Genomic DNA, 27,765 nt, shown 5'->3' with positions numbered 1-27,765 from the left:
AAAAGGAGAGTATGGTTGGTTCTGAACAAACCCACAAAGTCACTTCTGAACATAAACTCAAAATACACATTCTAATGACAGCGATTTGGTTCTATTATTTTCACAAACCAAAGTACAGATTTCAAGTTATTTCACAAATCAGATGATCAAATGAAAATGGACATGAAAACATTTAGTAAATTATTATGTTTTTAAAAAGAGGTGCTGCTGTTTAAAAATAATTTACATGACAGAACTTGGCAAAGAGTAAACAAAATCATTAGTAATAACCCAGAAAATGTGGAAAACTAAGAAAAAGGCCCAACGAATTAAAAATAGAACATATCTTTCATCAGATTTGAGATAAGGTATATTGTGTGCTTTTAAAAATATGCATAAAGCAACTTTATACTGCACTTAAATGATCTGAGAAATCCAAAACATTTTCTCTTATAAATATATACTCTACGACTGGATGTAATATTTGGGCAACATAAAACGATCCTGTAGAAATTTGTTGCTGCCAGAAATCTGGGATACAGAGTTAAAGATGGAGTGAATAAGGCATGGTAATGCTTTGTACAATTTATAGACAGCTCATATAAAAAAACAGCTATCAAATAGCATGGCTATAAGGGAAAATAGTTTATGTGGAGGCTAGAGATGATGAACAAAAGGAAAACTGCAGCTTTAGATTAGTATTTTAGAAATAGTAAATCCATACTATTTTAAGTAAAAATGGATGATTTTATTATATAAAATTATGTTGGCAGAATACAGAAAATTACTTCTCTTTTACCTTTACATATTTATTTTAAGTACTAAGCAAAATGCAACAGTTGGAAGAACTCATGACGAACTACCAAAAGGTATTCATTTGGCAAAATTATTCAAGTTACAAAATGCTAATTAAATAAATGCACTTCAAAATACATGAAGTGTAATACAAGTGTATGAAAGTAGTGATCTTAAATTATTGATTTCTTTACCAAAAACTAAACATAAACAAGAAGCACAAGAGAAATACTGTCAAGTTAGACAGAAAAGAATAAATCAAACATATTGTTTATTGGGATAATTAAACTAAATAATTTTTAAAGATAACCAAACAAGTAATTAGGATTCAAAAAAGAATAATAATATTCCAATACTATATATTTTTTCTACCAATAAAAGAAGGAAGGATTTGTAGGCCAATTGAATGCTATAGACTAGACCCAGGTGCCTATAAGATAATTTGCACTGAGTTCTTCTTGGTATGTACATATGAACTTCACTGTTACTCAAAGGTGAGCAAACTTAGGCATTATGAAGGACAGGAAAACAATTATACCTGCAACAGGGCAAAAAATTTACACATTAAAGTGGTCAAATGCATCTTTAGCATAAAACTAAAATAATATGCTTACAAATAATTCTTTTGCACTTTAGTAAATCAGGGCAAAGATTTTACCCTAATGAAAAGGCATATGGGAGGTCTCTGATAAGGTGACATCTTCATAGCTAAAAAAGAGATACCTATTAGAAAATTTGCATTCATATCTATAATCTCCATTGTAAAAAAAATGAATCATTAAGTTCACAATTAAGCTATTTAAAAAATATAAGGTGATAAATGAATAATATGTCATATGAATCATATTGCCAAATCATTATATTCTATACACATAAGTGCTATTAATAAATACACTCAATTCATTCTACAGGAGAAAGAATTGCGAGACTTAATTTCACATTTCAGAATTCCTGAGTCTTAGAGAAAAATAAGTACCAGAAACCAAACAAAATAAGCCTACTCTACAGTATGGCAAATAATACAAATCTGGGCATTAAGTTAACATTACTTATAGTTTTAAAGATGAAGACTATGGGAAAAATATATATGTACTTCAATGGAATTATAAACATGATTTTAAAGCTTAGTGTTTTAGAAAGGCGTTTTGATCAAACAAGGCCACCTGAGTGACATCTTTAATGATGGTAAGCCCACCACTTTAAAGGAATAACATCTTTATTTCAAAGCCTAATTATGAATATAAAAAGAAAAAGAAGTTTATTTTAATAAAATGTTTTAGTAAGACTGCAATAGGACAGCCCTTTGATGGAAGACCTAAGGAGGGTAAAACCAATGTAATGAAATTAGAACTCAAGTTCTAATTTGAGCCACCACCCATTTAAATAATTTCCCTTTTGCTTTGCATATTACACAGTGAAACTAAAAAAGGTATCTTAAGAGCACTTCAGTCCCACAATGTAGGATTTAAGCTTGTGTGTATCGGTATAATTGATCCTTACAAAAATACATTCAAACAAAAGTTCACGTCTATTTTCTAACTAGCAAGGAAAAGGAAAGCAAAGTGGTCCCACCTAAAACAATTAGAAAAAAAAAAAAAAACACACACCATTTATCCTTTCTGGAAAGACTACCAAAGCAAAGAATGTCCAATAATATTATACATTTAAAATTGCATACTTTTACTCATCTTTATAAGTAGGAAAGATGCTTACAACTATTCATAGACTTTATAAATAAAGACACTAAGCAAAAAAATATTTGGATTATTTCTCTATTCATAAGTACCCATAAAGAAAACGATGAAGAAAAACTAAAGTGCAGACCTATAGGCCATTATGGGTATAATAAATGATAAAGAGTTGCAGCCAAAATTGCATCTACATTTACACTTACTTATCCAGAAAATTATTCTTGCTTTTTAAAAAATGTGCAATTTAAAAACTAGTCAGTTTCTGTTTTGTTTTGTTTTTTTGTGCTGTAATACAATTAGAACTTGCATCTGCCCACTAGCGAGGGGACTGCTAGACCTTGGACCACACACTAGGCTCTGACAATCATACATTTCATTAGAATCATACAATATTGATTCCACCTCCAGAAAATGTTAGGGTCCTCTTGTTGTAGAATGAAGAGCCACTGATATTTGGTTGATTGCCTTTAACCAGAGAGGTTTTCAGTTCCATTTCGCAAGCTACAATAGCTGCATTCAATTCCACTTGAGCTCGATGAACTACATAAAACATGAGGCCTATACTTATAATAATCTGTGAATAAAAATAAAATATTACAGTTAACAATATTTTACATGGAAAAAGGGGAGAAATATATCCAATAAATATTTGTCTTAGAAATGTTACAAACAGGATGCTTGTCAAATACCGTTAGGTAAAATTTTTAAATAGTTTACACACAGTTGTCATTTATTCTTCCTTTGACTGCCGGGTGTGGAGGGCCAAAATCTACAGGGTAACCATTATATGGTATCCGGTTAACACAAGGCAACTATACATCCCTTTTAGTCCATATTAAATGATGTTTGTTTGATACAAGTCAAGCTTCTCTCTTTGTACCAAAAAGTTTCCTTCAAGGAATAAAAAAAATTTCTACAATAGAGGTAAAGCTGGCTAAACTTTATTAATGTAATAATGTAGTATTATTTCTGTGCAGAACTATAAATGTCCATAGGTATTTTTAAGCCCACTTAGAGAGAAGCACTACCATTTGCAAATGACCTACCTGGTGCAGCCAAAATTTAAAATATTAAGAAACACTTTTAAAAAATGAAATGCCGGACTTCCCTGGTGGCGCAGTGGTTAAGAATCCACCTGCCAATGCAGGGGACACATGTTCAAGCCCTGGTCCAGGAAGATCCCATTTGCCATGGCGCAACTAAGCCTGTGTGCCCCAACTACGGAGCCTGTTCTCTAGAGCCCACGAGCCACAGCTACTGAGTCCACGTGCCACAACTACTGAAGCCTGTGCGCCTAGAGCCTGTGCTCCACAACAAGAGAAGCCACCATATGAGAAGCCCACGCACCGCAACGAAGAGTAGACCCTGCTTGCCACAACTAGAGAAAGCCCGCGCACAGTAATGAAGACCCAACACAGCCCAAAATAAATAAATTAATTTAAACAATTAAAAAAAATGAAATGCCAATAAGCTTCAAAAGAAATTAACTAGAGATTGTGAACACGAAACTGTCTATACTTTTCAAAACAAAAACAAAGGAACACGGTGAGGGGAAAAACGCCAGTCAAAGGGATAACTAGAAAAAGCTTTAAACTGAAAATCAGGTTCTAGTCTTGGTTTAGCCACTCACTAGTGCTGTGATTTCAGGTAAGTCCCTTTAAACCACATGGGCTTCTCCCACTGTCCAAAAGTTGTGGTCCCTCTGTGCTTAAACATTCTACATACAATTCAGCACAATGAATGTCTAAGCAGTCTACATCTTTTAAATGGTATTTATTCCAAAGTTCATTTTAAAGCAGTTCTTTAGAGTTCGGAGCAAATATTCTCAGTAGATATTGTTTAATGTCCCAGCAAGCTTTCAAAGGCTGCTCTAAGCATAGTGATCCTTAAATATAACACTGTTTCAATTAAGCCTACCTATAATTTTATGGGAGAAATATTCTAAATACAAGCGTTGAGGGAGGTAGGGGGAAGGGCAGGATACTGGGAGTAAGGTAGGTTGAGTAGATGGGGCAACCTGGAACTTGCACAAGGGAATCTGTACATGAAGCGAATACCCATTACTTAATACAAGTCTAATCAAATTAGTTATTTTATTCTATTTTTTATGTTATAGGAAACAAAGATATTTATTTTATTCATCCTTATTTAAAACATTTTCTTTTTTTAAATATTTTAATTTTATTGGAGTATAGTTGATTTACAATGTTGTGTTAGTTTTAGATGTATAGCAAAGTGATTCAGTTACAAATACACATACATTCATTCTTTTTTAGAGTCTTTTCTCATATAGGCTACCACAGAATATTGAGTAGAGTTTCCTATGCTATACAGTAGGTCCTTGTTGGTTATCTATCTTATATATAGTAGTGTACGTATGTTCACCCCAAGCTCCTGATTTATCCCTCCCTTGCCAGTTTCCCTTTTGTAACCATAAGTTTTTTTTTTTTTTTTGCGGTACGCAGGCCTCTCACCGTTGTGGCCTCTCCCGCTGCGGAGCACAGGCTCCGGACACGCAGGCTCAGCGGCCATGGCTCACGGGCCCAGCCGCTCCACGGCATGTGGGATCCTCTCGGACCGGGGCACGAACCCGCGTCCCCTGCATCGTCAGGCGGATTTTCAACCACTGCGCCACCAGGGAAGCCCCATACATTTGTTTTTGATGTCTGTAAGTCTGTTTCTGTTTTGTAAATAAGTTCATTTGTATCTTTTTTAAAAATCAGATTCCACATATGAGTGATATCATGATATTTGTCTTTCTCTGTCTGACTTACCTCACTTAGTATGATAATCTCTAGGTCCATCCATGTTGCTGCAAATGGCATTATTTCATTCTTTTTTTATGGCTGAGTAGTTATTTCATTGTATACCACATTGTTATTTCATTGTACCGATCCTCCCGGACTGGGGCACGAACCCCTGCCCCCTGTATCGACAGGCGGACTCCCAACCACTGTGCCACCAGAGAAGCCCCAAATTAGTTATTTTAAATGTAGGCCTTTAAATCTTGTCTTTGTTCTCTAACATATGAGCTCTCTTAAAAACACAAGACATACTTATTGAACACCCTAAGTTTGATACTATGTGGATGGTGATACAATGTAAAGAGATGAAAAAAATGTTAACTAATTGGGGGAGGGTGTGGATGAGATGCTAAGTTCTGCTTAGGACATGCTGAATTTGAGGTGCCTATTAGATATCCAAAGCAATTCAGTGAATGGGTCTAAAGGTATGGAAAGAAGGCTGAGCTGAAGATGTGTATTAGGGAGTCCTTGCAATAAACATAATAGCAGCAACCACAGGAACTTGATTTACCAAGAAGAAAAGTTTTCAGAGTGAGACTAAAAAGCTCTGGCTAGAATCTTGAGGAAGACCAAGTTAGGGGTGAAAAGAGAAGGAGGTGCTGATAAATGAGCCAGGCAAACAGCAAAAAAGATCAGGAGAGTGTTATCAAAGAAGCTAAGAGAAGAAGGTGTTTTTAAAAGGCATAGTCAACAGAATCTTAGGTTGTTAAGATGAGAACTGGAAAGTGTATCTGATTTAGAGAAGATTAGTGATGAAAGCTTGAGGGAAGAATTTGGTGAGGCCACAGAAAATAAGTTTAGAACCACTGAAAAAGTCTTTTGGGTTCCCAGCAAGGGTGAATGGGCTACATCTTTACATGGGATTTTCCCCCAGATGCCTTTCTGGAGCCCAGGGCCTGGCAATGTGTACTGACTCTTCCCAACAGCCCAGTGAAGTAAACAAAACAAAAACACAAAAAACTTTTTTAAAAGTTTCCCTATTAAAATGAATCAAAAAAAAAAAAAAGAACAAAAAGAAAAACAAAAAAACAGAAGAATCAAACCCAAGTAGAAAGACAAGTTTTAAAGGGGAAAGCCTACAGAAAGTGATTTCTTCCGCTGTTAACTGAAAAGCAAGCCGAGAGTATGAGCAGAACATAAGAGGGTTAGTACATTTCTTAGTTGGAAATTGAGGGGTTTCCCATTTGAAGACTTTTGATTTTTCTGTTAAGCAAGAGAGGTAATCTGTTGAGAATGAAGAAGGAAGCCAGGAGAGGAGGAAAAAACTGTGAGGAGGGTGAGGATAAGTTTGAAATAGTCATTGAGGAAAATGGGGGAATGGGAAGACAAAGGAAACAGAATATAGGGCAGTGTTGAGAAACCAGCTGAAGGTTTGCAACCATGAATTAAATATCACCAACTTGCTTGGTTGTATGACTTCCCCAAAAGAGCAGGTGCTAAAGCAGATCAAAACTTGCATTTATCCAGGATTGGGGTTTTGGCTGATGAGTACACACAAAAATATATGGAAAAGATTAACTGAACTGACAAACCATGGAATCTAAGTTGGATTTCAGTACAGTAAATACTTGTGCCTTCCTCTGAACATCTGTTTGGTATTTCTTTGATTTTACAGACACTGTGGACTCTATTTAGGTGGCTACAGTGGGAGGCAAATTTGTGGCTCATTTCTAGTGAATATGAGGAACCTCATGTTATTTACTCTGCTAACTTTAACCTATGCTTCATCCTTTTTTCCTATGCTAATTTTCTCCTTCAAGATGACTTCTTTCTCCTCTCTTTTTATTCTCCTGTATATCTTTTGTAAGCTAAATTAAATCCTCCCTGAAACAAATTACAAGTAACATCATCAATATATCCAATCAAGGCATAAACATGCCTTCACTTTTTTGTTGTTGTGGTGGTTGTTTTTTGTAAATGTCTGGGCTAAGAAACATTTACCTTTTTCCCCCTGTTTTGTATCCTAAGCTTAAATAATTTGCCAATTCAAGCAAAGGGGTAAGAAATCGCTTAGAAAAAAGAACATCCTATATTTTAAGAAGCACCACTGACAAATGCATGAACTAGTTTGTTCTATTACAATTCCATTGATTATAGTTGAGTAATTTACTAAGATGCATAGAAATATAAAGTATCAAATAGTGAATATCTTCTGAAAACTACTAATAATGAGGAATTCTAATTACAATGTCAAGAAAAAAGATGTTTCAAATTGTTTTCAGGAAACTTGAAAAACATAAAATATGCTTAAATATACTAAAAAAATCAATCTGAGAATGTAGTGTACATCAGAATCTTAGAGTACCTTGGGATGATTATAAACATAAATTATTAACATAGATACTACGTAACACATAGAAAGTTTAGTATGTGATTGGCATGCTACATTAATAAAAATAAACCAACTGTAACAAAAACTCTAAACCTATAGCAGGTTATCTTAAAAAAATGTAGCTCTGAAGAAAAAATAGTAAAGAAAAATAAAAACTGACTTCCTGAATATCAAAACTATTACAAAATTTTTGTTAAAGCAAGCCCTTTCACTGACAAGCTTTATTTATAGTTTAATGTAAATATTCCTGGGCTTACTTTGTTTACTAAACTTATACTGCATAAGCACAAAGAAAATTAACTCTGGCTTTATTTATCGTAGTATTTTTAATACAATATAGTACCTCAATAAATTGAGAATACCACTAACAGTAAATTGCAATGTGACACCATATATTCAATAACAGTATAAATTAAAACTTACAAGTCAAGGGACCAGTAAGTTAAGTCAGCTATCTCACTAGTATTATCTGCTCAGTAGACCGTTGGTTATAAGTGTGGTCTCTAGAACCAAATGCCTTTGTTCAAATCCTGATCCTACCCCTTGCAGCTCAGACATTAGACAAATTATTATCCAATGGTGTGCTAGTAAACTAGCTCTTAAGGATCAGAGGTGGGAAGCTTGACTTAGAGCACTTGCCATTTTCCATAACTGTAGATACCCCCGTCATGACCAATTTCAAGCTACCAGTGTGACATCACTGAATGTACAATTGGCTCGAGATAATAGATAATAAAATTATATGCCTACTAAGGTTTTGGTAGGCATTAAATGAGCTTAAATATATGGCATATAAAGCATTCAATAAATGTTAGTGATCATCATCATCTTACTAAATCATCAAAAATTATGGTGATTTTATATTTTGGTAAATCTCAGGAATGAAATGTATCACAAGCAAATGAATTTTTAACTCTTCCTGCATATAATTTAAGGCACTGAATAAGTCTGCCTACATAGCAGGATTTTCCTCTTTTATTAACCTCTTATATTGAATTGTATGTACCCCAAACTATGCTATAATCTGCATGGTAGTAATAATTTATTATACAAATATTATTTGAACTTATAATGGAATACTTCTATACTTTTTATAAAGCAATACTTTCTAAAAAATTTTTGTTCACATCAAATTGTACTAGAAATAAATTTACATTGCCAGTATAATAATCTAAAAAATACAAATAGAAGAGTTCAATACCTTCAAAATTTGAAGGTAAAGTAACTAAGATAAAAACCCAACCCTACCAAATCTCATTATCTTTAGAAATGTAGTATTAACACTTCATACAAACTCAAAACAGTATTTGATTTAGTCATGACTTTGAAAATAATCACTGCAAAAAGAAACCTATTTTTGTCATTCCTTTTTTTTGTGTTTAAGAGAATTTTCAATAAGTGTCAATTCAGTTCTATATATTTCCATATATCCACACAATTAAAAATGTAAGTGTTGTCAAAATATGAAGTAGTACTGAAAGAACAAGAAAAGGTGTAAAAAGGAAAAAATCTTCTTAAATCATTTTCAGTGAAATTTCTTAGATTTGAATCAGTAATGTCATACAAAAAGGAAACAAAAAAAGACAAGCCTTGGCCTTAAACTCACCTGTAAACAAAAAACAAAATATCCACTAACACTTTGTTCTGCAATGACATCTTCCATGGTCCTCAGGGTGGTACCCAAATAAGAATTCAGGAGCTGGGTAGGAAGCAGTCCAACCGAAGATGCCATCAGATAGTTGGGTAAGGAGAGATCAGTAATCTAGAAGAGCAGATTAAATGGAATGATTCATTACAACATAAAATTTCAACTTTACATAAAACTGTGGTACAAGTCTTGCTAGCAGTTTTCCCTTGGAGTAGAGGAAGCTGAACTACTTTTCAAAGCATTCTGGTTTTTAAAAATGATTATAAAGGGAATACATACAGAATGTAAAAGATGAAATAAAAGTTTAAAGAAAAATTTTAATATTCTATTATTCTGCCATTGAAAGCTAACATTTGTGACTATTGTTTTTTCCTTACACGTAAATAAAATGTGCACACACAGATCACTCTGTAAAAACAGTTTTTTAAGTCTTCCTCATGTCATTTAAATATTCTTCATAAGCATACTTAAATGGCAATGTGGTCACTGGGCTTTGAAGCCAGGTAACTCTAGAATGACATTTAAGGGCGGAGTCTTTGAATATCAGTTTTTTCATTTGTAAAATGAGGATAATAACCACTACCTTACATGGTTGTTGTTAGGATGAGAAATATTTGTAAATATCTTAACAAATGCTAGCACATGACTGACACTCAAAAAGGTAGAAATTATTATTATTATACAATTACACTATTGGGTTGGCGAAAAGGTTCATTCAGTTTTTTTCCATAAGATGGCTCTAGTAGCACTTAGGTGTCTTTAACTTCATTCGAAACAATTTTGTTAGATTGTATTGTGACAGCTGTCGTATCGGTGTGCATTTAAACAATAACTTATCAAAACTGAATTTTTGTGTAGCCATTTTAATATTAAAGATGGAAGAAAAAAAGCAAGATTTTCTGCATATTATGCTTTATTATTTCAGGAAAGGTAAAAACGCAGCTGAAACGCAAAAAAAGATTTATGCAGTGTATGGAGAAGGTGCTATGACTGAACAGTGGTTTGTAAAGTTCCGCGCTGGAGATTTCTTGCTGAACGATGCTCCACTGTCAGGTAGACCAGGTAAGTTGATAGTGATCAAATCGAGACATTAATTGAGAACAATCAACGTTAAACCACATGGGAGATAGCCAGCATACTCAAAATATCCAAATCAAGCATTGAAAATCATTTGCACCAGTTTGGTTATGTTAATCGCATTGATGTTTAGGTTCCTTGTAAGTTAAGCGGGGCGGGGGGGGGGGGGGGTGGGGGGGGTGGGGGGGGGAACCCTTCTTGATGGTATTTTCGCATGCGATTCTCTACTTAAACGTAACAAAAACATTCTGCTTTTAAAACAAATTGTGATGGGCAATGAAAAGTGGATACTGTACAATAATATGGAATGGAAGCGATCGTGAAGCAAGCGAAACCACACCAAAGGCTGGTCTTCGTCCAAAGAAGGTCATGCTGTGCATATGGTGGGATTGGAAGGGAGTCCTCTGTTATGAGCTCCTTCTGGAAAACCAAACGATTAATTCCAACGAGTACTGCTCCCAAGTAGACCAACTGAAAGCAGCTCTCGATGAAAAGCGTCCGGAATTGGTCAACAGAAAACGCATAATCTTCCATCAGGATAATGCAAGACTGCATGTTTCTTTGATGACCAGGCAAAAACTGTTACAGCTTGGCTGGGAAGTGCTGATTCATCCACCATATTTACCAGACACTGTACCTTCGGATTTCCATTTATTTATGTCTTTAAAAAATTCTCTTAATAGGGTTTCCCTGGTGGCGCAGTGGTTGAGAGTCCGCCTGCCGATGCAGGGGACGCGGGTTCGTGCCCCGGTCCGGGAAGATCCCACATGCCGCGGAGCTGCTGAGCCTGTGAGCCATGGCCGCTGAGCCTGCGCGTCTGGAGCCTGTGCTCCGCAACGGGAGAGGCCACAACAGTGAGACGCCCGCGTACCACAAAAAAAAAAAAAAAATATATATATATATATATATATATATATATATATTTTTTTTTTCCTCTTAATGGAAAAAAGTTCAATTTCCTGGAAGGATGTAAAAGGCACCTGGAACAGTTCTTTGCTCAAAAAAAGTTTTGGAAAGATGGAATTATGAAGTTGCCTGAAAATGGCAGAAGGTAGTGGAACAAAACAGTGAATGCATTGGTCAACAAAGTTCTCAGTGAAAATGAAAAATGTATACTTTATTGTTACTTAAAAGCCAAAGGAACTTTTTGGCCAACCCAATAACACTGCGTGGATGTAGCACAATTTAACCATTCTTTTGCTGTAGAACATCTAAAATTGTTTCCTTAGTTACTTCTTTGTGTATATGTGATTACGTATTTTTTTTTTGCTATTATAAATTTTTTAAACCTATATGAAAACCTTTCTACATTAACTTCTGTGGGAGAACAGTGTCTAAAATATCCCCAATAAATCCATCTCATAGTATTCATGCCCTTGTGTGATCCTCTCCCCTAGAGTGTGGGCTGGACCTAGTGCTTTCTTCTAGCAAACAGACTGCACAGCATAAGGATGAGATGTTAGTTCCAAGATTAGGTTACAAAAGAAACAGGACTTCCATCTCTCCCTCAAGAAGGTAAGTTACCATGTTGTAAGCAGCTCTATGGAGAGCTTACAGTTCCTTGCTGTACCAAGGAACTGATGCCTTCAGCCAACAGCTAGCAAATACCTGAGACCTGCCAACAGCCACCAGAGTAAGCCTGGTAGCAGATTCTCCCCCAGTGGAGCCATAAGATGGCTGCACCTCTGGTCAACATCTTTTTTTTTTTTTTTTTCTGGTCAACATCTTGATTGTAGTACTGAGAGAGAACCTGAATTAGAGGCACCTAGCTATGCTGTACAGGAATTCCCGACCCACAGAAACTGTGAGATAATAAATGTTTATTAAGCCATTCAGTTTTGGAGTGATTGTTACACAGCAAGAAATGACTAATATGCAACTCCATTATTTTAGGAAAGATCATTCGGAATGGAATTACTGGATCAAACAGTAAAAACTGTTTTCCCAGAAGGTTCACAGTTTTACATACCTATCAGTAAGTAATGTATAGGTGTGTCCATTTCATCATACTCTTACCAACTTTAAGTTTTAAATTTCAATCTTTCTTAGTTTGATAGGGGTAAAAATAATGTTTGATCATTGTTTAATCTGTACTATTTTAATTTATATTTACATTAGTTTTAAATATACATTTGCACATCTTTATGACTTTATTTGTTCACATTTGCTCATTTTTATTGAAATGTTAAGTGTTTTCTTATTTATTCATGATATTTATTCTTTTTATAGTAAGGGCAACTTTTTGTCCATTATATGTGGTAAATATTTTCCTTTAAAGTGTCTCTTTAATTTTATGTTTTGACATTCAAATGTTTCTAAATTTATACATATATTATTTATATATATTATTAATTGTTTCCTCTGATTTTCCATTGCTTTTAGCTTAAGAATGTCTTTTCAGAACCCATTGTTAATTTCTTCCTATATTTCTTTTATTATATTTTCCTTTTAATATTTACCACTTATTCCTTCTGCAATTTATTTGAATTAAAGGTGAGGATTCCTTATTCCTCCCTTTCCCCAGTACCCAATTTTCCTAGCATTATTTATTGAATAATCAATAACTTCTCCAGCAACTTATGATGTTTACTTTATTATAAATGAAGTTACTGTATATAAAGGGCTCTATTTGGGACTCTAATACTGTCCACTGATATCTTAAACCTTGTGTTGAAATCAAATTATTGTAAAGACTATCAATTTAATATCTCATAAGGAATTTCCCATCCTTCAAACCCCTATTACTCTTCTTTCTAAAATTTGTATAACCTTCTTACCTATTCATTTTTACAGATACATTTTAGGATCACTCTGTCACTCAAAAAAATTAGTAAATATTAAACTAGGATTAAGGTAAATTTATAAATTAATCTGGACAGAGATGCAATCTCCAGAATATTCAGTCCTCTTATCAAGAAATGTTTTTATAATTACTTAAAAATCCTCCACATTTCTTACTAAAGTTTGGTGGTTTTATTCACATGTATCAGTTATTTCTTATTAGTTTATTTCTAAGCATTCTGTGTTATAGTTGTTGTTGCTACTGCCATTAATTTTGAGAATAACTTTTCCACATCCTTAACTGGGTATTACTGTTATATAAGAAAGCTAGTGGCTATTTTATTAAATTTCACTTTCATTAATTTTTAGAGTCTGGTATTTTAATCAGCTACAGGTTACTCTATAACTACAATCTAACCTAATAATTATGTAAATCATGTTTTCAATAAAGATACATTTATCTCTACTCATAGATGATTAATTGGAGATACACCACTGCTGGTTTAGAAAGAATTACTGCAGTGACTGCTTGTTAAAGATTCACCTAAACAATTACTGACTCAAAGACTGCTCCATGCAAGATGCTCTGGTAGGTGCCTGCAAGAGAGGCAGTACGACACAACTTTTACCTTGAAGAATTTACACACTGACAAGTACACACACTACTTCAGAAACAGGCAGAAAGGGAGCCTTGAGAAGAACTACACAGAAAGTATTAAAGAGTAAACAGGGATTAAAATCTCTGTAGGAGTGGGGGGGGGCAAAGGGCAATATTGTGGAATAAGAGGAATTTGAAATGAACTCCACAAGCTCATATGGGTTTGGCAGGCAAAGATAGGTGGGATGAGGAAGTTAAGGTGTTCCAAGAAGAGAATGAATAAGGACAATGTGGTAGGGAACATACAGGATGTATTAGTAAAGTTAGCAGTACAGTTTGGATTATTTATAGGGCAAGGGAATCCTGTAAAATAAAGACAGGGCAAGTATTTGGGGTGATACTTGTTATGGGCCTTGGGTGAAAGGCGAATGAGTTTGTACTCAGTAGAAAAGCTCTGGGGAGTCTAATGACATGAATGACATGAATGGGGCTAAGTATTAGGAAGGTTCCTCTATCAGTCTGGAGCACTTACAGGAATGGAAAACTTGCTGTAGAATTAAACATGTCAAATATATAAAATAAGTAAATATGACAAAAATGAATCATAAAAATTATTACACTGCAGTTAATAATAACATTATATGTTAGGGAAGTTATTTTTAAAATAAATATTTAAGTTCCAAAATATCAGAATGCAAAGCTTCAGTTCATAATCTTTAAATGTAATGAAGTTTCTCCAAAGAGAACACATAATTGACATTCATGGATGACGTCAATAATATCCAAACGGCTATTTTAAGAACAGATATCATAAATCTGAAACAACCCTGCCACTTAACTCTTTAACAAGACCCTTGTCCAAAGCATAAATCAAAGTTTATCAAACGTTTCATGACCGAACCTCATCCTACAGAAAAAGCAAGTGTTATTATTTAAATACGGTTCTTTTCTGAAAAGCTGCATAGCTAAATAAAGCAAAGAAACTAATTTCAGGTAATCATTGTAAACTGTTTTGCTGGTGTGTCAAATAATTTAACCAATAGAACAAAACAATAATACACACACATACAGTTTTTCAACTATTACTAAGTGTATTAAAGATAAACAGTTTCTAAATTATTCTAATATGGCATTTCCTATAAGCCATGATCCTATTCAGAATCTGCACCTAGTTCCAGTCTTTGACAAACAAAGCTAATTTAGAATACCTGTTCCCACAAAGAGGCCCATCCAACCTTCTTTCCCTGGTAAGCCTTTACCCACCAACTTTTAAAAAAACATGTCTCCCAATCCAAAAATGGGCAGAAGATCTAAATAGACATTTCTCCAAAGAAGATATACAGATTGCCAACAAACACATGAAAGAATGCTCAACATCATTAATCATTAGAGAAATGCAAATCAAAACTACAATGAGGGCTTCCCTGGTGGCGCAGTGGTTGAGAGTCCGCCTGCCGATGCAGGGGACACGGGTTCGTGCCCTGCTCTGGGAAGATCCCACATGCCGCGGAGCGGCTAGGCCCATGAGCCATGGCCGCTGAGCCCGCGCGTCCGGAGCCTGTGCTCCGCAGCAGGAGAGGCCACAAGAGTGAGAGCCCCGTGTACTGCAAAAAAAAAACAACAAAAAAACAAAAAAACTACAATGAGATATCATCTCACACCGGTCAGAATGGCCATCATCAAAAAATCTAGAAACAATAAATGCTGGAGAGGGTGTGGAGAAAAGGGAACCCTCTTGCACTGTTGGTGGGAATGTAAATTGATACAGCCACTATGGAGAACAGTATGGAGTTTCCTTAAAAAACTACAAATAGAACTACCATATGACCCAGCAATCCCACTACTGGGCATATACCCTGAGAAAACCATAATTCAAAAAGAATCATGTACCACAATGTTCATTGCAGCTGTATTTACAATAGCCAGGACATGGAAGCAACCTAAGTGTCCATCAACAGATGAATGGATAAAGAAGATGTGGCACATATATACAATGGAATATTACTCAGCCATAAAAAGAAACAAAATTGAGTTATTTGTAGTGAGGTGGATGGACCTGGAGTCTGTCATACAGAGTGAAGTAAATCAGAAGGAGAAAAACAAATACCGTATGCTAACACATATATATGGAATCTAAGAAAAAAAATGTCATGAAGAGCCTAGGGGTAGGATGGGAATAAAGACACAGACCTACTAGAGCATGGTCTTGAGGATATGGGGAGGGGGAAGGGTAAACTGTGATGAAGTGAGAGAGTGGCATGGACATATATACACTACCAAACATAGGGTGGATAGCTAGTGGGAAGCAGCCGCATAGCACAGGGATATCAGCTTGGTGCTTTGTGACCGCCTGGAGGGGTGGGATAGGGAGGGCGGGAGGGAGGGAGACGGAAGAGGGAAGAGATATGGGAACATAGGTATATGTATAACTGATTCACTTTGTTGTAAAGCAGAAACTAACACACCTTTGTAAAGCAATTTTACTCCAATAAAGATTTTAAAACAAAACAAAACATGACTCCTTGTCCTACTTTCCAAAAAGACATTAAATGTGAGCCTAGAGTATTCCCACTGGAATTCCTGACTACAATACCCTGGGATCTTGGCTCAGGACTGTTTTCCTACTCCAAAGACTCCTAGAAATCTCAGCCTAGGATGTCAGTGTTATCCTGCTGGTTAGATTCTGTGATCAGAAATACTCCAGTGAGTGTTCCAGGGATGGTGAATGCTACCTGATAGCCATCTTCCCATGCTTTTAAAACTCTAGAAGCACCATGAAAGTATACACATTCTTATTCTCAGAGGTACTGTGATTTACTTGGAGATGTAACTCACTTGTCTGGGTCAGTAGGGGTTACTGTAGAATATTACTTTACCATATACCAGATAGATCCTGAAAACAAAGACGTGCCCATCTGAAGGAAAAAAAAGAGAAACAAACACTTAATTCTGAATAGCAAGAGCTGATTCTTCTCTGAACACATATTTTTGAAGCTGACAGTAAGAGAACTCTGTCTTTAGATGGATCACTCAGATGCTCACTGAACCTGAGGCCTGCTGTCCTTTCAGGCACGGCACAAAGCACAGCTCCCCTGGCAATCCTGCCTCCAGCCCCTCTGCTTTCTCTATTTATGGCTGTTTACACAATGGCTTTACGGGCTTTAATTTAACACACTAAGAAACTTTATCATTTTTACAAAGAATATCTTGACACAGATCGAGTGAAGAATATAAAGGTGATCTGTGTATGGAAGAACTCAAATTTTATCCATAGCTTTGTGAATCTCTATTAGTTTTGGCAAATTACACCTTCCTGTATAGGTGTGTTTCTTAGTTTATATAAAAGCAATGCTGCTTATTGACAAAGTTACTATTAAAGTAAATTCCAATTAAAATATATATTTAGTAATATTATACAGAAAAAAATCATGAATCCCTATAATAATTTTTAAGGAATGGTCAAAAGAAGTTAAAATGACTACATTTGCTCTTTTCATCTAAATATTATTGATAAATTATATATTTTATAATATATATCCTAAATATTGATACTTACTATCAATATTTCAGAAACAGAGAGGGAGAAATAGTCAACAAATGGCAAGTAGTTTTCATTTCCAGAAATATGAAATTTTAAAAACTGGTTAAAGGAAAAACATTAACTGCCCATTCCCTTCCCTCCCCAAAATACCTCTTTCAGGGTTCCCAATCTCAGTTGCCCTAGCTAAACACTTCAGAAGTCAGTCACACCACTCATTCTTCCCTCATTCTCACATCCAATCATCTACCCTTTCTTATGGATTCTACCTTTTACAAATGTTAGAAATCTACCCATTGTCTGTGCCTATTCCTATTCAGTCTCCCCCTCTCTAGTCTTGATACTCTAGACCTACCCTCCACTCACAACCTATGCTAAATTTTGCAGAAATCTTTTAAAAATGCAAATCCGATCCTGCTTAAACTCCTTCCTACTGCCATCAGAATGAAGGTCAGGTTCTTCAACATGCAAACTGCTTCATGACCTGGCCTCTGAATGTCTCATGCTTCATATCACACTATGTTCCAGACACATCAAAATTCTCTTGTTCTTAGAACATTCCTTGCTCTCTTCTTTTTGGGCCTTTATACATTGTTCCTTCTGGCAAGAACACTTAGACCCTTCCTCCCACTCCTTTTATTTGGGCAAAGTCCCAAACTATCTTTCACTACTCAGTCATCAATTTCTCTAGGACATCTATCCCAAGGTCCCAAGTCTGCATTAAGAACTGCTCTCAAGTTCTCTGACAGACACTATTACTTGCCAAGTCCCTTCACACTAGAGAGTAACGGAAGGTTTCACCATCTGTTTGCCCTTTACCCCTTCCTCCGACTATAAGTTTGTAAAGGAAGGGACCCATCTGTCTTGGTCCTCATTGTGTCTCTAGTCTTTAGTATGATGCCTACTATATATCAGATACTAAATATATGTTGATTGGATGTAGACTGTACCAACATTAAAATTGTTTTGTTTATAAATGTGGAGACTTATAATAGTTGCCAGTTTATAAACAGGCTAGGAGGCAAAGTCCACTTGTAATTGGCTGTTCAGAAACTAAACATGCTTTCCCCCTTCCCCTCAGAGAAATAATGTATTAAATGGAAATTAATTCATTATCAGCAAAATATTAGCCTTGATATATCCAGAATGTTTTCTCCACTAGACTGCAAGCACCCTGAAGGATCTGGGATGGCTTTATTCATTGCTATTGTATCTCTAGCATCTAGAACAGCAGTGGGCACAGAGTAGTACCTATCAGTTACTTGTTGAGTGAATACTGAATGAACACTAAAAGCATTTCCAGTAACCTCTGAGGTCAACCTGTTATCAAGGTTAAGACCCTCTGTTCAGGCAGCAACCCTCAATGTACTGAGAAAAGTCTTGCTACCGGAAAAAAAAAAACCCAACAAGGCAAGGGCTCTGAGAGACCCCACAATAACAGGTAGAGAGAGCATCAGTGTAGAGGCTTCTACTGACAGAGATAGGACAATAAATCTGTCTACAATGCAGAAACCATCTTCATATATACAGATTTTTTCATTAGTTTACTATCCCTAAATTAGGAACTGCTTTTAATGGTTCCTAAATATTTTAGGGGTCAGTGATCCATTTGAGAATCTGATTAATACACACATTGAACCTCCTCCCCGGGGGGGGAAAATATATATATATCTTACTGCATATAATTTCTGGAACATAAGTTAAAAAGATCTTCTTTATAGAGTTATGACAAACGATAGGTTTATTACTTCTACTCATTCAACAAAAATTTATCAAATGCCTTCTACACGTAAGGCCCAGGTCTAAGCAAGGATAAAGATACAAAGATAGAAAACCACAGCTGACTGTGTGGTCATTTTAAGTCATTTTGTAGTATACTTAATGACCAAAATGTTCATTACATTCAGTAAAAAGTTACAAAAATCATTTATAACATTCACCCACAATGTTATATAATGAAAACACATGCATTAACAAACGCAAAGACTAGAAAAACAAACACTGAAATGTTACTGATTTTTCTTCTTTGTACTTACTATACTTTTCAAAGTTTTTACAATGAATACTTATTTCATAGAAAAAGCAAATACTGTTAAAATAAGTTTTAATAAGACTCTCTGTCTCTAAAGAAATTTTTTTTTTATCTAGGAAGGGGTAATAAGATATACTGTATTCATTACTGTGATACAACACGCTAGAGATACAGATTTGTGAATTCTAACCCCATATATGATACATGAAAACCACAGAAGCTGGTGAGATAACTGAAGAGGCACAAACAGGAGAACACAGTTTTGAGGAAGCAATAGCCAGCTATACTCAGTGGTACTGTGAGGTCTAAGGATGTGGGCTAAGGTGGCATGACATTTTTCAACGTGGTCATCATGTCTCAACCTTTAAGACTTGATGACTCCAAGCTCCTTCAAAACACAGACTGTGCCTCTGTCTTTCTATTCCACCTGAACTGTACCACTGGCAATGAATCAGTATCCTTTAATAGTAAGAAGAAATAATCATTAGATATACTGGTACAGTGACAAGTATCATGACCCATCATCTGTGTATGAATGAATGATTATATCTGTAACACAGAATCAGAATGTAAGAAGATGAGAAAACATTTTTATAAAACATACTATCACCAAACTGTTAAATAAAAAGTAATGCTAGTTACTCAGAACATTTGTCTTTTTAAGAGCAAACTCTGAGACCTGGTCTAACCTCTCTCATTTTACAAATAACAAAAACTGGAGGCCAGATCATTAAATGACTTCACCAAAGTCACACAGGAGCTGAGACAGAACCTAAGGTCCCCAAAGAGTCCATGAGGCTAAGATTTTACCATTTTTCTGGTCTTTCAGTCACTAGCTAATAAAATACTTTTATTTAATTATAATAAATTTCAGTTCGATTGTGAACTAAATTACTAGAAGTAATGTATCTTTTTCTTGATTACTCAAGGCAAACTCTAGGAAAATACACTACAGTTACATTTGCTTCAACTTTGTCTTTAATCTTATTTTGCTGTCATTATTTTAGTCAGTACAACAGTTTCACAGCTCCCTGCCCCTCCCAAAACAAACAAAGAACCTTTCTGTTGCTGCTTCTAACCTATTGTGGGCTAATAAAAATAGTCAAAGTAACTAACAGTTAGGTAACATAAAATTCTTTAAAGTGGTTCCACTGAGAAGTGAGCCAGGATGATGGGTCAGGCCTTGCACTTTTAAATTTACTCATTGCTTTTCTTTTCTTTCTTTTTTTTTTCTTTTTATCCACATATGGTCTTTTTTATAAAAAGGGTTTTGCTAAATACAAAGGTAAAAATATATATATGAGAGCTTAACGGCCTCCTCCTACAGTTGCAGGGGCTCAGGCCTGGTGGCTGTGACTGCTGTAGCTCTAAGGCAAACTTTTTCTGCAAAGTGCCAGGTAGGAAATATCTTAGGTTTTGCAGGCCATAGGGTCTTTGTCACAACTACTTAACTCTGCTGTTTTATCTTAAAAAGAGCCACAAATTGTACATACATGAATGAGCATGGCTGTATTCCAATAACACTATTTACGGATGTTAAAATTCCAATTTCATGTAATTCTCACATGCACAAAACATTATTCTTCTGATATTTTTTCAAATCATTTTCCTGGGATGATGTCTAATTCAACTGTGTAGAACCTTGCCCAGTGCCTGACACATGGGAGGCCCTAGGGCAAGTGCTCTGCAACTATCAATGGAATAAGGAGATCTCTGAGCAACCCAGCTCTGCTCAGATCAACAATAGAATTTTAGGTAAGTTCATGACTCTACAATTTACTAACTGTATGTTTCTGGGATAGTTATTTCATCACTCTGCCTCAACTACCTTAGCTTAAGATGAGGATTAGGGTTTATATGAGTCTTAAATAAGTAATGTGTACATGTTAGAAGAACAGTGCCTGGCAGTTATTAAGTACAATATAAATAATGGTTAAATTACAAACAAACCAAAAAAACTTTGAGTATCAATGTCCTTTTTTTGGAACGCAGAGGATAGACAGAAAGAAATAGTAAGTAATGAGCAAGCTATATATTTTACCACAGCTTTGTAGCAGGTATTAGTAAACACATTTTACAACAGAAAGTATGGCTCAAAAGAGTAGCTCAAGACGTCAGAGTAAATGTTAGAACTAAATCTAATTTCAAGTGTGTGATATTTTGTCCTCTATATAACTGCCTATAAGTCACTAATAACTCCTCAGAGGAGTGTTGTGATGATTAAAGAATATCATGTATGTAAACTTGCTCTGCATACTGTAAAGTGGTATACAACATATGAAAAAGAGGAGCTTCCATACTATGTTTTATGTTTTTATTTGAGGTTTCAAAGATTTAACCATGATGGAAAGAAAATTTCCCATGTGGAATTGTTTGAGAAGTTTTTCTATAACCGAAGTGAAAACAGAGAATGATTTTTAGGATCTCCTATGGAACAACAGCAACAACAAAATCAAACCCCTTTGGAAGTTGCAAGCACCAATATGAATACTGTTACCCATAACAACCAATTATCGTGTAATATATTTGGATTAAAGTTGACATTTCACAGGTGGTAACTTTAAACTGTAGAAGTTCAGATGTCTCCAAGGGGGCATCTTATAGGAAACCTTACAAGAATGCTTTAATGCTTACTCAATACAGCATGGGATGTTATTCTTATGAATGTTTACAGTTTTCAACTTTATCAACAAAAAGGAAATTCTGAGGCTACAGACAAGATTTGCTATGTCTGAATCAGAAATAATCATGTCTACCTCTTAGAATGAGGATGAAATAGTTAACACATCAAAGGGCACTTAGTAATTGTGGAATGATAAGAGAGAGGCTATAGAGGTAAGGTGAGCACTGGGAATTTATCCGGAGGGGAAAAGAAAACCCACTTGAGAGTTTCCCTGCAGGGAGTACCAAGATTGGATATGCATTCTAGAAAGATCTTTCTGGAGAGAGAAAAAATTAGAAACCCTTGTTTAAGAAGCAAGGAGACCAGATGGGAGCCTGAGATGCCTGAACCAGGGTAGTGGCAGTGGACTGAACTGAAGGGCCTGGGAGGCAGAATCCATAAGTGAAGTGCCAGAGTCATGAAGACTGCTACCAAACACTCCAGTTCTCTCTCCTTCCTGGCACACACACTACCCCTTTGAAGTTAGCTGTGGCCATGTAACTTGTTCAGGCCAGTAAAAAGTGAGATTACTTCCAGGTGAAAGCTTTAAAAACCAGTGCGCAATTCACCATGTCACATAAACCAAGTGAAAAATGGTGGCTCTGTCATCCTGGATCCCAAAGTAAAAACGACATAAAGCAGAGACTCCCCACCCCTTCCCCAAACCAAGTTGAACCTGGATCTGTGTCAAGTAAGTAAACAAACCTTTGATTTTTTTCTTTTTTATACTTAAAGAACATATATTTATGAGAAGTCATGGGAAAAATATGGCATCATATGCAATATAGAGTCTATTTAATCAAAAAAATTTTTTTAATTGTATTATAAATGCTGGAAGCATATATTATAGTCCCCCAAATCATAAAAGCTGAATTCAAAATATAAATTAAATTTATCTCCTTTTCATCATAAACAATAATTCAAGCTGCATTTTTAACAAACCTTTGCTTTTTAATCCACTGAGGTTTGGGAGTTGTTACTGTAGCATAATTTAGCCTATCCTGACTGAAGCAGTAAGAAACAGTCATCCTAGATACGTGCCCAGATAAGAACAGTATCTAGAAACACACACAGACTGCACGTCTAGAAATCTGTCTTAATGTACAATAATACCTACGGATACAAGACTACATCAAAAACACTGGTCGGGGGAGAGGGGTTAACTATTTCCCAACAGAAACAATGAGTGCATTTTTAAAAGTGGAAAAAATTTAAATATGTCCTTTGGAAATTATATTTCTTATAATCTAAGAATTGATACAATGAAGTGTTATGTACTTATTTTCCATTTCAAGCTTTTCAAAAGTGAGTGTCAGTTTGCTTATCCCTTTCTAGCACACATGGGAGAAGGAAAGAAATAAAGAATAGATAGGAAGCAAGGGAGAGCACCTTTCCTTCTTCTATACATTCACCTTTTACAATCAGCTCCTGCCTCTAAAATATAAAAACCACTAAGAATAATAATTGCTAATAATTTTTGAGAATTGAGTATGTGCCAGGCAAATACTCAATGCCTTCACTGCATTAGCTTATTTAAGCCTCATAACTCAGCACAGACTAATCAAGGACTGTCTATTTCCAAAGCCTGTGCCCCTCATGACCACTATACTTCACTTCCTCTTTGAAGTAAGCCCAGATAAATTTCTTTAATCATGGGCATTGATTAAAGATCAATCAATCGTGGACACTGAAGATGAGTTTTAACTGAAATAGCGGGGAAATGGGATAATTTAAAAGATAGGTAGGGGGCTTCCCTGGTGGCGCAGTGGTTGGGAGTCCGCCTGCCGATGCGGGGGACGCGGGTTCGTGCCCCGGTCCGGCAGGATCCCACATGCCGCGGAGCGGCTGGGCCCGTGGGCCATGGCCGCTGGGCCTGCGCGTCCGGAGCCTATGCCCCGCGGCGGGGGAGGCCGCAGCAGTGAGAGGCCCACGTACCGCAAAAAAAAAAAAAAAAAAAAAAGATAAGTAAGGAAGAAAAAAACAAAAGAAATATGCCTGGAAAGGGGGCAGCTGTGGGTAGCCTGAGGGGTAGGAGGGCAGAGAGGTTAGAGGCAGAATGAAGTTCTAGAAGGCAGAAGGGAAAGTCAGGCTAAAACAAAAATCAGCCTAAACTAAGCTTTCTTTTCACTCACATACCCTGGGTGAATTCAGTAAACAGTTTTGGTTGAAAGAGCTACTAAGCAGACAGTCAATAATAGAAATGAACAAGATATAATAGACTATATCCAATGGCTCCACAAACCCCCTGCTTATGGCCAAGAGTGAGAATTACACACAGTACCATGCACTTTTTCAGCTGGTCTGGGGTTTATAACTCAGCTCCACCACTTGGTAGGTCGGTGATCCTGAACAAGTTCCTGCATGCTTGAGCCTCCATTTCTTCCTCAGTAAAACTGTACCAATAATACCTATTTTAAGAGGCCAGTTTTCTTTTTTTCCTTCTTTTCTCTTGACCCCACAAGGCCAACTGAGAATTGCCCCTTGTCAAGTTTGGTTTCAATTACATAATTACCTTAAATTATTTCCAAGTACGAAGTATAACTTCTTAATCACATGTTTAATATGTTTAAGAGATTACTTTTAAAAAAACCTAACTTATTTTTAATTAAGAAATATATAGAGTCCACATTATATACCCGGGACTATACTAGGTATTAAATATACAATGAAGAAACAGAGTTATGGGTTGAGACCCTATCTTCAAACCATAGTGCAAAGTTTGACTCTACCTAGGTGACCCTGGGTAATAACAACAGTAATGGTGACAAAAGCCAACATGTGAGTGTTTGTTAATCCAAGGTCAGTAGCAGTATTTATTTTATTAATTGTCTCAATAATCCTATGAAGTAGGTACCGTTACTTTCCCCATTTTGCAAATAAGAAAATGAACCACAGAGAGGATAAGTAACTTGACCAAGGTCAACAGATTCTATGGGGACAGTAGAATTCCAGAGCACCAGCCCTGCGTTCCAGACTATTAGACAATAGTCTATAAAATATGTATAATCACCTTCTGCAGGGTTAGTTTAGATTAGAAATAATATGTGGGAAAGAGCCTAGGATAGTAGGCACATGTAGGTGGACAAGAAAATGCACACGGAAATTATACTAGAGAGGAAGCAAACTAAAGGTATGAAACTATTCAGGTTCCTTAGTTCCCACTCTCTTTCAAAGTCTTAGGATACTTGACCTATTATTATCCAAGGTTGGGTCAAAGTTCATGTTTATAGGAGGTTGTGAAAAGGTAAAAGTTTAAGGAAGCGAACATACCAAACTGCCTGTAAACACCAAACTGTATCTGTACAGAAAACTCCTTATCTATATCCATGCCTCCCCAAGCTTCAATCTACAGTCATTACTGCTGTTGGTTAGAATCAACATGAGATTTGCAAAAGGCATTTAAAAAGAAAAGAAGAAAAAAGAGAAAAATCTTAACTTCATCACAGAGAGGTAGGTTGGTTAGAATTATTCTTAACATAAAACAAATGAGAAAGTTTCTAGAGACTACCAATTTATTTTTGAGACAAAAGAATGTGTCAGAATAACATAAAATACATTGATTCCTATGGATTTGAGTGCTAAATTTCTTTCTTCACACAGTTTTCTTTAGGTCTAGCTGAAGAGTTGAGTTCCTGGGAATCTCTATATGAACTCTTTGAACTTTAGAATCATTGAATTTGAGGAACTCAGTAACCACTTCAACCCCTTCACCTTAGAGAAGTGGAAAGCAAGGGCAGATAGTGTTAATAATTTGTTCCAAAGACACTAAGTTTGTAAATACTGGATTCCTTTCTTCCAATGGGATGGTTTCCTCACTTCGCAGTGTTTCTCTTCCTCAGTCAGTTACAATGTGATGTACATTAACTAGAAATACCTAAACTGAATAAGCAGAACATATGAATACAAGGCAAAAAGAGCACAGAAGGTGTGTAAAAAGACAAATATATTCTCACTGGGAGAAAGGTTATCTGTCCTATTTTGTTTTATCCTACTACCTAGTGATTTCAAAATGAAGTTCCTCCAAAATAAGATAAAAAGGAGGCTTCCCCCCCATTACACTGTAAAAGCACATTACTTGATGAAAAAAAAAGCCTATTAAAAATTTTAGGAAACTCCAAAATATGGAGTCTGTAACTACCCTCTACACTGTTTACCCAAACACTTCCTTTAGCCCCACGTTGTTAAAAACTTGAGTCAAAACACTGGATGCATTTACGCAGGTTAGAGAGAAAGCTAGGCATGTGAAGCCTTTACCCCATGACTATTGCCAAAGCTGCTACAGAAATCAGATGACAAATGTTTAAAATGGATATTTCCACTCATCTCCCCTCATAGTTAAAAGGGCTCTTCATTTCTTTTTATATCTTTATTGGAGTATAATTGCTTTACAATGTTGTGTTAGTTTCTGCTGTACAACAAAGTGAATCAGCTATATGTATACGTATATCCCCATATTCCCTCCCTCTTGAGCCTCCCTCCCACCCTCTCTAGGGCTCTTCATTTTCAATCAAACTCATACGCCAAAAAAGGAGTAGCTCTTTCTCTACCAAATCTCCTATTGAGTGCCGGACTTAGATTTGCTTTGTTTGAGATTTCTCAGGGTACGACGGAAAGTAATTTTAATTCCTGTTGTTAATGTCACTTCTCTGCTGGCATTTATCTGTTGGAGCGTCCTCCCAGGGCTGTCACAAGATCGCTCAAAAACAGACTTGGAGAGAGATGGACCAGCGGGACACCACTTACCGAGAACACTGCATTCTGAAGCCCAAAAGGTATGGGGGTCAGTCTGGCCAGTGCCACCACTTTCAGGCCACTTCCTCCCTCCACGACGCGAATAACGGCGCTCAGCTTCTCGCTGCTTTGGATCCTGGCGGTCACCCAGGCGGTGAGCAGCCGCTTGCAGACCACATGGGCGATAAAGGTGCCGATGAGGACGCCCACCACCATTAGTCCCATGCCCAGCACGAAGCCGTACAGGTAGCCGGCGGCCACGTTGAGCACGATGTACCCCCAGCCGCAGGGGAACGAGACCACGATGAAGCCCACCACGAAGAGCAGGACCCCCAGCAGCGAGTCAAGGCTCTCCACCCAGAGCAGGAGGTGCTGCAGGTAGCGGCGGACCAGGGCCAGGGAAGCGAAGCACACCGCGGCCAACACGCAGACCAGCACCAGGCTCCGGCACCAACAGGTGCTGCCGAGGCAGCAGCAGCGCCAGTTTCTCACCTCGGCCACGCCGACCACCACGCCGCCGCCGCCGCCGCCGCTCCCGGGGCTGCCCGCCAAGGCCGCGCCCGGCGCCGGCAGCTCAGAGGCCGCAGGCTGACCGTGGTGCCCCAGATAAGCTCCGAGCAAGGCTCCGGAGGCCGCTGCCGCCGCCGCCTCCGCCGCGCTCGCCCCGCCCCCGCGGGGAAGGCGGTCCGCCGAGTCGTCCCCGCCCGCCGCCCGCGGCAGGGCCCAGCGGGGCGGCAGTTCTGCGTGGCCCGGAAGGGTGTCGTGCTGCAGAAGCCGTGGCAGAGTCTGAAGCAAGCTCCCGCTGGGGCTCCACATGCCTCGGCCCCAAACAGGCCCTCAGCCGACCAGTCCCTCCGCCGCCGTCGCGGCCGCCGCCGCCGCCGCGCCCATCAGGCGGCGGCCGTTCATGGCGCCCCGCACGCCTGGCCTTGACTCCCCGCGTTCGCTCAGGTGGCAGTAGAGGGCCTCAGAAAAAGGCAAGGACTCGGAGACGGTGGGATGATGCCGCTGAGTTAGAAAACTCCGGACCCCACACAAGCAGTGCCCTCCCAGTTTCGGCCAGAGGGGGCGGGGCCTTAGGCGCGCGGGGCGGGGCC

The 27,765-nt window shown here is 37.3% G+C and overlaps 2 protein-coding genes across 3 annotated transcripts in view; one reads left to right on the top strand and one right to left on the bottom strand.

Annotated features, from left to right (window-relative positions):
* Positions 1 to 12,039, top strand: part of LOC137210178 (uncharacterized) — a 71,950-nt gene extending 59,911 nt beyond the window's left edge. The window contains exons 3-4 of one of the 2 annotated variants that reach the window (XM_067711808.1): positions 10,175 to 10,311; positions 11,010 to 12,039. In XM_067711808.1, coding sequence (XP_067567909.1) covers positions 10,175 to 10,311; positions 11,010 to 11,035 — 163 coding nt within the window. In that variant the 3' untranslated portion in view covers positions 11,036 to 12,039. Of the gene's footprint in view, positions 1 to 10,174; positions 10,466 to 11,009 lie in introns of those variants that run through there. The other variant, XM_067711807.1, reaches the window with a different exon arrangement.
* TMEM64 (transmembrane protein 64) lies at positions 706 to 27,765 on the bottom strand. The gene is made up of 3 exons (XM_067711806.1): positions 26,681 to 27,765; positions 9,208 to 9,363; positions 706 to 3,039 (listed from the first exon to the last, which is right to left on the bottom strand). Exons 1-3 carry the CDS (start codon positions 27,482 to 27,484, stop codon positions 2,848 to 2,850), a joined length of 1,152 nt encoding a protein of 383 aa, XP_067567907.1. The 5' UTR covers positions 27,485 to 27,765; the 3' UTR covers positions 706 to 2,847.

Source organism: Pseudorca crassidens, chromosome 17, assembly GCF_039906515.1.
Source record: "Pseudorca crassidens isolate mPseCra1 chromosome 17, mPseCra1.hap1, whole genome shotgun sequence".
Classification (NCBI taxonomy): domain Eukaryota; kingdom Metazoa; phylum Chordata; class Mammalia; order Artiodactyla; family Delphinidae; genus Pseudorca; species Pseudorca crassidens.
This window is presented reverse-complemented; position numbering and strand designations above follow the sequence as displayed.